The 9,880-nt window shown below is 39.1% G+C and overlaps 1 protein-coding gene across 1 annotated transcript; it reads left to right on the top strand.

Annotated features, from left to right (window-relative positions):
• The first annotated feature begins 2,500 nt into the window (after window positions 1-2,500).
• LOC104096951 (E3 ubiquitin-protein ligase SINAT3-like) lies at window positions 2,501-9,653 on the top strand. The gene is made up of 3 exons (XM_009603411.4): window positions 2,501-2,987; window positions 6,295-6,681; window positions 9,092-9,653. The coding sequence occupies exons 1-3, from the start codon at window positions 2,772-2,774 to the stop codon at window positions 9,452-9,454; spliced, it is 966 nt and encodes a 321-aa protein (XP_009601706.1). The 5' UTR covers window positions 2,501-2,771; the 3' UTR covers window positions 9,455-9,653.
• Window positions 9,654-9,880: the final 227 nt, after the last annotated feature.

Below are 9,880 nucleotides of genomic sequence, written 5' to 3'. Positions count from 1 at the left end.
GGGCCCCCAGGTATCGATCGAACGAGGCCCGGACCAAGTTGAAACTTGGGAGCGACAACTGCAGTTCCCAGCTGCTAGTGTAATCGCACCTGCGCTTGGCCAGCCGCAGGTGCGAGCCAGGAGCTACAAAAGCAAGCAAGCCAAGGCTGTCCAGGATCCGCAGGAGCGAGGAGTTTGGCGCACCTGCGAACGCGCAGGTGCAATGACTGTGACCGCAGAAGCGGCTGTGTCCGCAGGCGCGAAAGAGTCGGCCGCAGGAGCGGTTGTGCAAGAGCGGTCCTGGCTCCACAGGTGCGATGGGCGAGTGGCCAGGCCGGTTTCGCAGAAGCGGACTTTTGACCGCAGAAGCGGTCCTGCAAAGCGGAAGCCCTTCCGCAGGTGCGGAAATCGCTGAAGGCAGAATCCTTCATTTAATGCGGAACTTAGTCATTTTGGCTCATTTATTCCATTGTTGGGCGATTCTTGGAGCTCTTAGAGAGGGAATTTTCATCTAACACCTTGAGGTAAGTAATTTCTACCAAATATAAGTTAAATACATAACTTATGGGTAGATTATAACATGTAAATTAGTGAAAATCATGGGTTTGGGGAAAAAACCTAGATTTTTGATAAAAATGAGATTTAATCATGAAATTCGTAATGGAATCTAGTAAAAATCATATATTTGAGTTCATGAGGTTATGGGTAACAACTTTCTTTGAAAATTTCCGGAATTCGGACACGTGGGCCTGGGGGTATATTTTAAGAATCTTACATTTAGGGTTGGGTAACCTCTTTAATAGTTGGAATACGAATTTTTGAGCATGTATTGATTAGTTTATATACTATTTGATTAGTTTTGGGTTGATTCGGCACCGAATTGAGGGTGTGAGCACATTCTTGGACCGGGAAGTAGGCCTTGAAACGAGGTAAGTCTCTTTTCTAACCTTGTAAGAGGAAATTAACCCCATAGGTGAACTTAATCATTATGTACTTATATTTGAGGAGGCTACGTACGTACGAAGTGACGAGAGTTAGTGCGTAGCTACTATTCATGTTTATGTCCGGGTAGATTTAGGCTTACACCATATTTTGCTAATACCGTTGCTTGTTTATGCTTACTAATTGTTTGGATTAAAGCGGAGGTTGAGGATTTCAATATTTTAAGGGTTCCTAGGTGAATTTCTTATATTTTGAAAAAAAAAAAAAGAATTGAGAAATGTTATGATAACTTGATAAAATCTACATTCAACCGCTTCACAAGTATATTCCGCGAGCAGGGTAAATTTTTACTACTCTCATGGGAGCGGGCCGTTCGCCTCGACAAGTTAATTGATGTATCTATGGTTCGGGCCATTCGGCCCTCGGCAATGCACAGTATATTTATATGTATATATTTGGATCGGGCCGTACGTCCTCGGCATAATTCGTGCGTAAAGATATTGGAACCCCTTTATATTTAATATTGTTCCATGGACTTGAAAGGTGAAAGGATTAGACGAGAGAAATGACTTGGTTCTCACTTGAAATGAAAGGATTGTCTACTTATTTTCCTGCTCTGAGTTCTATTATCATTTTTTTATCATGTTTAATTAGAACTTCATACTATTATATTTTTGGCCCATAGTAGGAGTCGAAGTCGACCCCTCGTCACTTCTTAGAGGTTAGGCTAGATACTTACTGGGTACATCTTGTTTATGTACTCACGCTACACTTCTGCACTTGATGTGCAGGATCTGAGGCAGGTACATCTGGTTATCCGTCCGGCGCGTACACTTGACTTCTGGTCCGAGACCACACGGTGAGTTGCCCTTCTGAGCCATTCAGCAGCAGCCGGAGTCTCTCTTTTGATTTATTTCCTGTCTATTCTTTTTCAGACAGTAGAGTAGAGATCTTTTATATATTCTACTAGTAGCTCACATACTTGTGACACCAGATCTTGGCACACACTAGTAGACTTGTGATTTTGGTTTTATTCCTATGGCCATAAATACATTCAGCTGCTTTCGTTTTATTAATTTAAATCTGTTTCTTACTAACCCCATTAAATTAAAGAAAGTTATTTACTTAGAAAAAACTTATTAAAATGGGAAGATCACTAGATTGTTCACTGTTGGCTTGCCTAGCAATGGCGCTGGGCGCCATCACGGTCAAAGATGGAATTGGATCGTGACAATTGCTTCCATCAAATTGGCATCTCCGGTCGGAATTTAATACTCTCTCTCTTTTAATTTATATGAACACATTTGACTGGTCACGAAATTTAAGAAAAGAGAGAAGACTTTTGAACTTATGGTATAAAATGAGGCACATATATTTTGTGTGGGTATAAATCATTGCATAAAAGTTAATTCTTTCTAAATAGAAAAATGTGTTATTCTTTTTGGCACGAACTAAAAAGGAAATAGATTCAATTAAATTAGAAAGGAGAGAGTATACTTTTATTTTAAAAAAGGAGTTTGGGAGAAAAATAAGTGGCCGTAAGATGAATATCAACTACAGTTATGTCCCTAATTTTGACGGCTATCCTTATTTCTCTCTCTTCTTCTCAGACAACCTCGGAAGCCCCGACAGAGAGAGGGGAAGAAAGAATAAAGGAACTTCCTCTTCTGGCAAAAGGGTTCGTTTCTTTTTGATTGTTGATCCGAACCCTTTACCCTTGTGTTATTTTTCTCCATTTTCCTGTTCAGGATAAAGAAGAAACATAAGAAAGTTTGTGTCTTGATTGATTTTGTAAGTCATTTGGTGAAAAAGTTTGATGATTAAATGTAAGTGGGTGGTTCAGATTTGTAATGGAAGAAATGGAGATGGATAGCATTGAGTGTGTATCATCATCAATGGATGGCGTTGAAGATGAAGAGATCCGATCTTCTGTTTCATCTCATCAACAATATTCTTCAGCAAAACCTCATCATAATGTTATACCTTCCGGGATTGCCCCAACTAGTGTTCATGAATTGCTGGAATGCCCCGTTTGTACTAATTCTATGTACCCGCCTATTCATCAGGTTCATTCTCTTTATTTCTCTTCACCTTTTTTGATATTTACTATTTGGGTTAGATCGGACTGTTTTTGTTTTGTTTGATTGAAATTAAACAGACCCAAATGGATATAGACGATTTGTATAGCCTATCTCAACTAGTTTGGAATTGAGACTAGTTGTTGTTAATTGAGGGGAAAACTGAAGTCTTTTGTGTAATTTGATTGTGTTGAGTGCTAACAAAATTCTAAAAGACTAGTATATTTAGAGATGACAAGGAATATAGATATTGAATTCTAGATTTCTTTTTTATAGGCCTTTCCATTTTGGTTAGGGAATATGTGTGTTTTCTAGACCATTGGGGAATTGGATGCCACTGGTAGAGTATGCGAAGAGTTTGTCTCTTGCTGTTAGAGAAGGTTGATATTGCGCTCTTATGGCCCTTAATCATCTTAAAGCTGGGTTCTTTGGAACTTTCATGGCCATTTTTTAGGATCTCTTGAGGAATACTTGTAAAACTTTAAGATACGGATTGAACCATGATAATATGATTATGGTGTAGCAAGGTTAACAGGACAGTGTACTTCATTAGATTGAGTTTTATCAATTTTGAAGAGGTGAAGAGTTGTTGAAGATGACTGCAGATAGTGTTGTGCTTTTCTTATTGTATTCACTGTATACTATTGGCTGTTTTGGTGAATAACTGCAGCTGATTGCGGATGTTTTCTGCTTTAACTTTGACGAATAGAAGAAGGGAGGATTTTCTGCTTGTGGAATCTACAGCCCGTGCTATGTTCACCTGTGGTTTAAATCTTTATGAGGAGATGAATTTAGTAAATCAGAAAGACAATGTTGGCTCTAGATAATGAGACTTAATGGAGCTGCAGTATGGGAGTGGTGCACTTAACATTCAATAAGCTTTCTTACTTTAGGTCATGGAAGGATATTTGTAGAGCGATTGATTGGATTAAACTAGTTCATTCTGCAGTGTCTTGAATGATCCTTCCTAGGTCCTCCATTTGGCATCTGATAATATGATACAAACATAGATACATTGATGTATATCGAGGGAGAACGTAAGATTAAGTTGAAAAGACTTTTGTGTGGAGGTATATTGAACAAGTTGAGCTTAGTAAGAAAACGTATCACCAGTTGGTAAAAACTACTTAAAGAGTCCCATTCTTGTAACTTGTCGTATTTGGAGTTCGTTTTTCTGTTGATTGAGACTTGGGCGGCACCAATCTCCCCCGACAAAGATCTATCTGCGCCTGTGATTTTTGGAGTAGATTAATTTCGTTTAGCCGAATTTTTTAGTGTTTGGTGGTGCACTGGGGGTATAGAATTTTGTGTGTGTTGTGGGTTGGGGGGGGGGGGGGGATGATCCGCTAGCAAGGTGGGAAAATGATGTGGGACACAGTGAGAGGCATGACCAATTGATGGAAAGACAACAACAACATACCCAGTATAATCTCACAAGTGGGGTCTGGGGAGGGTAGTGTGTACGCAGACCTTACCCCTACCTGGAGAGGTAGAGAGGCCGTTTCCGATAAACCCTCGGCTCAAGATAAGGTGGAAAGGAAGAAAGGGGAAAAAAAAAGAAGAAAGAGGGGGGAGAAAGAAAGACGAGGGAGACAAAAGACAATAAGGAAAGAGAGGAGAAAAAGTAGCATCAGATGGTAACAATCAGGGAGCAACAATTTCTAGTAAAAGGGAGAAAGAGTAGCATCAAATAGTAACAATCAGGGAGCAACAATTTCCAATAGCAATTTTCAAAAACAATGGACGTGGTTGCTAAGTACCAGATATAATAACAAACTAAAAGGAAGTAACTTTCAACCAACAACAAGAATATTACTAGTACTACTAGTAAACCTAGGAGAAACTCACAACTACCTGTCAACCCACCACCTTGATCCTCGACCTCCACACCTTCTTATCGCTAGTCATGTCCTCGGTTAGGTGAAGCACCGACATGTCCTGCCTAATCACCATTCCCCAATACTTCTTTGGCCTACCCCTGCCCTTCCTCAAGCCCGTCATGGTCAACCTCTCACACCTCCTGACCGGGGCATCTATGTCTCTCCTTCTCACATGCCCAAACCATCGCAGCCTCGATTCCCGTAACTTGGCTTCCACGGATGCCACTCTCACCTTGTCCCTAATAACTTCATTCCTGATCTTGTCTTTCCTGGTATGTCCACACATCCATCTCAACATACTCATTTCAGCTACGCTCATCTTCTGGACATAGGACTTCTTGATGGGCCAGCACCCAATTGATGGAAGGACGATGATGCAAAAGCATATTAGGATTTTGGGAGTAGGGAAGGAATGTGCCGAACCTTTTGCTCTTTTCCTTTTATATTTTAGAGTAAAAATGTTATTTAGGACATATTTTGTTAGGATATTATCCTGACATAATAATTCTACATTGGAGGATACAAAAGACGGGCTAAATTTTATACCGCTTTACCCCAGCCCTTTGAAAGGCGACAAAACGGTTTCTAAAGCTGAAAGCATAGAAAGGAGTAAGAGAAAAACATTTCTGATAATCCTTGATGCATATGTAATGATTGAAATCTTGTGAATAATTGAGGTTCTTTACTCAGTGGTTATACATTGCTGGACAATGTGTAGGGGTTGTACCTGAGTGAGCGTTAACAATCCAATGTGGCCTTTCAATAAATGGTCAATGCCACCAGGGATTATTTGATTAGAAAGTAGACATTTTCCTTTTCGGGTAACCCAATATGGCTTTTTCAGAAAATTGTTACTGCCTCTAGGAATTCTTTTACAAAAAATGGACATTTCCTTTTTCTTTTCATTATAGTTGTAGCAGGCAAGTTTTGGGTACATTCTTCGGGATTCAAGTGACTCCTTGACTACACTATTTTTCACCGAACAATACAATCAAATGGATGAGCAGAATTTCACGTGATCAGTTTTGAATGCAATACTTTATATGTATGCTTCTTTCAGTGATAGTTTTGGAACATGGCATGTTACATAATACTGGGACTAAATTTATTGTTCTGTAAAAGACAAGATGTTTGGCCTTCCAAAGAAAAGAGAAAAGCAAAATGATAATAATGGATCTTCTCATCCGCAAAATATTCTCTATGGCTAAATCAGGTAGAATTCTGTTCTCTTATCCTTAATCCTATCTTTTCTCCTTGATATTTAGGTCTGGTTGTCATGTGAACGCTTTAGGGCTGGATCAACTGAAAAACTTTAATGCATATCAAGATTCATATTACTCATTTAGTCTTTTTGAATTTTAACTCCTTCTGAATGGACTTAAGGTAATCATTTTAAACTTTGTTTTGTTTTGTAGTGTCACAATGGACACACGCTTTGTTCAACTTGCAAAACAAGGGTGCACAATCGATGTCCCACATGCAGACAAGAGCTTGGTGATATAAGGTGTTTAGCGCTAGAGAAGGTAGCAGAGTCGCTTGAACTGCCTTGCAAATATTATTCTTTGGGCTGCCCAGAAATATTCCCATATTACAGCAAACTTAAACATGAGACATTGTGCAATTTTAGACCATACAATTGCCCATATGCTGGGTCAGAGTGCTCAGTGACCGGAGACATCCCTTATTTGGTTACGCATTTAAGAGATGACCACAAAGTGGATATGCACACAGGATGCACGTTCAACCATCGTTATGTAAAGTCTAATCCTCGTGAAGTGGAAAATGCCACATGGATGCTGACGGTAACTCCAGCATCTTTTAAGCATCAAATGATTTCTTCTTATTGCTATGCCTAATATTTAATGTGTTTAGTGGGGTTGCTGAGCAAGTATTATGTAGCAAAATATTTAGCTCACCTATTTATCCTAACCACCCAAATGCTGAAAAATGAACTTGCAACTGTTCTGCGAATGAATTTTTTAAAAGAGAACTTGGATGCCAAATTATCATGTGTCACATCTTTTCTTTTTCGGAATACCTGCTTTACATTTTCATAGTCCAAATGTTCTTTTTTTGTGCTTTTCCACTAGACTATATTAGAGAACTCCTAATGTTGGATAATCCTTATGTACAGAGTATTGAGATATTATGGATCCAAACAGAGCATTTATAATATTTTGGATTCATACAGCTGACATCAACTAGCCTGGGATTGAGGCATTGTAGTAGTTGTTGTTTTTGTTTCTTTTGCCATAACATATTTCCTGGCTTCCTATCTCTTTTTTTTGTAGGTCAATCTTGTTTTTTTGTCCCTTTTCCAATCAATCTATATTTTTGATGGCATCTATTTGAAAAGGCTGAATACATAGGCAACCCCTTAAACTTGTCCAAAAAATTCATTTACACACCTCAACTAAGGATGTGACCTACTGAACACTTGATGTCTATAGAAAATGTGCCTATTAGACACAAAGTGGTGACATGGCACAGTGCGTGATGTGCACTTCTTCGGGCAGCATGAAATAACTTAAAACGGTGCTAACATTTTCCAATGACATGTTTCCATACAAAAAAAGGTACAGTAATTAGTTTACTTTTTGTTTTCTTTTTCTCCTTTATCTTCTCTATCCCCGTGCGACCTCCATCGCCGAAAAAACACTCAATTCTCACGCCCTCATCTTCCTCTCCTCTCAGAAAACCCATGAGGCCCCTTGTTCCAATCTCCCGCTTCCACCACTCCAGCACCGTGATCTCACCCAAACTCACACACTCCCACCATGACAACTACACTACACTTAAACTCATCAAACCATCACGCCGGAGAACAGCCTTCAGGTTACCTATCCACCTGAGACGTTAAGAGAATAACAAACAAAAACTGATAAGTAGACTATTTGGTGTTGAGAGATTTCTTGGCTTTCGGAACATTGCTTTTGCAGCCTCAAACTCTCTGTTTTGCATAAAATCATAATCAATGAGTAAAAAACAATATTCGGATCTAGAAGGTTGAAAAAAAAAAAAAAAAAGAAACAGAAAGCTGGTACTGGATTTAACCTTGTTTAGAAAATATCTGCTGTCCTTTATGTGGACATTGAGATTACTAAAAATTTCAGAGGAGGCAGATCTGTATCGAGAAAAGAAGAAGCTTGGTTCCTCTACTATTTTTGTAGTATTCTTAATTCAGAAAGAGAACTTGAAAGACGACCTACGTCTAAAATTGAAGTTATCTAACAGCCTTAGTAGTGTAGGAAGTGTTAGCCGAGATTCAAGTTTCATAGACTTCATGTCAGGTTTCTTTTTGTTTGTTAATTCAACAAAATTTAACCGATATGGGAGAGTCAGTTAAGAGATAACACCAAGTAACAAGAAAAGAGGAGAGATGGGTTGGGATTTGATGGCGGGATTGGTTTCAATGGTCAAATGAGGAGAGCCAAGAAGAAAACAGGGTTCAAAACGGAGAAAAGAAATGACTGGGATGAGTGGAGGGGGTCGATGAAAGCTTTTGTTTTTTGCACAAAACTTTTTTTGAGTATTTAGGATGCCACTTGTTATTACTTCACTGTCTTCGTTGCCACGTTAGTGCGCATGAACTGTATGCGTTTTATGTTTTTGAATTTTGAAAGTAGTATCACTGTTTTGAGTCTAATAGGCACACTTTTCATGGAACGTCACATCCTTAGTTGAGGTGTCTAAATGAAATTTTCGGACAAGTTTAAGGGGCTGTCTATGTATTCAGCCATTTGAAAATAGTTTGAAATCATTCTATTGAAGGTTGAAATGTTCTGACCCAATTAAGTATAGAGTTTATTGCAATAATGAAGAAAGGGAGTGCACCTTATGGCCATTGTAATTTATCCTGTCATTTCCCATCTGCTTTGGAAAAGCTTCCTTCTCCAAGTTAAAAACAAAAATGCCTAGTATAATGGTAAAGGGGCCCTAGAACATTTTGCTTTGGCAGATTCTAATATGAGATAGGTCAGGACAAGGTTTGAGGGATGATTTGTGTTGAGTTTGTCTCTTGACATCTACTTGGGGCCTGCATTCTGTATGACGCGTGCGTGCGCGCCTTTTTTTTATCCTTCCAAGACACTAAATACTTGTATCCCATTATATGTTATTGTTGATGACTTGATGTATCCCAAGTTCATGGTCACTGCAGGTTCAGAAAAGTAGTGTATTTTGACAGGGTGACTCTTGTTGCTCCTTTATCAGGTCTTCCACTGTTTCGGGCAGTATTTCTGTCTCCATTTCGAGGCGTTCCAGCTTGGCATGGCACCTGTATATATGGCATTTCTACGCTTCATGGGTGATGAAAGTGAGGCACGGAGTTACAGCTACAGTCTAGAGGTAGGAGGAAATGGTAGAAAGCTCTTATGGGAGGGTACCCCAAGAAGTATTCGAGATAGCCACCGCAAGGTGAGAGACAGTCACGATGGTCTTATAATCCAACGTAACATGGCACTTTTCTTTTCTGGTGGTGACCGGAAAGAGCTGAAACTTAGAGTTACTGGACGGATATGGAAGGAACAACAAAATCCAGATGGTGGGGTGTGCATACCAAATCTCTGTAGCTAATTTGGTTTTGTTTTTTTGAGTGATTAAGTTTGTATACTTTTTTTTTTCTTTTTCTGTTGGATGTAATGTGCATGTAGGTACAGCACTATGTTTGTTTGTACCTAAGAAGTCGTGCTCTGACCATCGTGTACTAAGAATGCTACATATACCTTTTTTTGAGTTGTGTCAATTGTTAATAACCATCTTACCGTTGCATTTAGTGATATCTCCTAACGATTTCTTGAGAGAATAATTAGGTAAGCTCAAAGCCAGGTTATTATCACCATCTGTCAAGGTGCGGGTTGTCCGCTTTAAAATAAATGAATTTAATGTCATTCAAATACTAGTAGCAAGTACTAGGTTCATGAAGCAAGAGAATGTTATTGCACATCCGTCAATACAAGTCGATTTTTTTTTTTTTTTCATGATGGATACCATAACAGAGAT

Source organism: Nicotiana tomentosiformis, chromosome 6, assembly GCF_000390325.3.
Source record: "Nicotiana tomentosiformis chromosome 6, ASM39032v3, whole genome shotgun sequence".
Lineage (NCBI taxonomy): Eukaryota > Viridiplantae > Streptophyta > Magnoliopsida > Solanales > Solanaceae > Nicotiana > Nicotiana tomentosiformis.
Note: the sequence above shows the minus strand (reverse complement) of the source record. Positions and strands in the feature narration are given on the sequence as shown.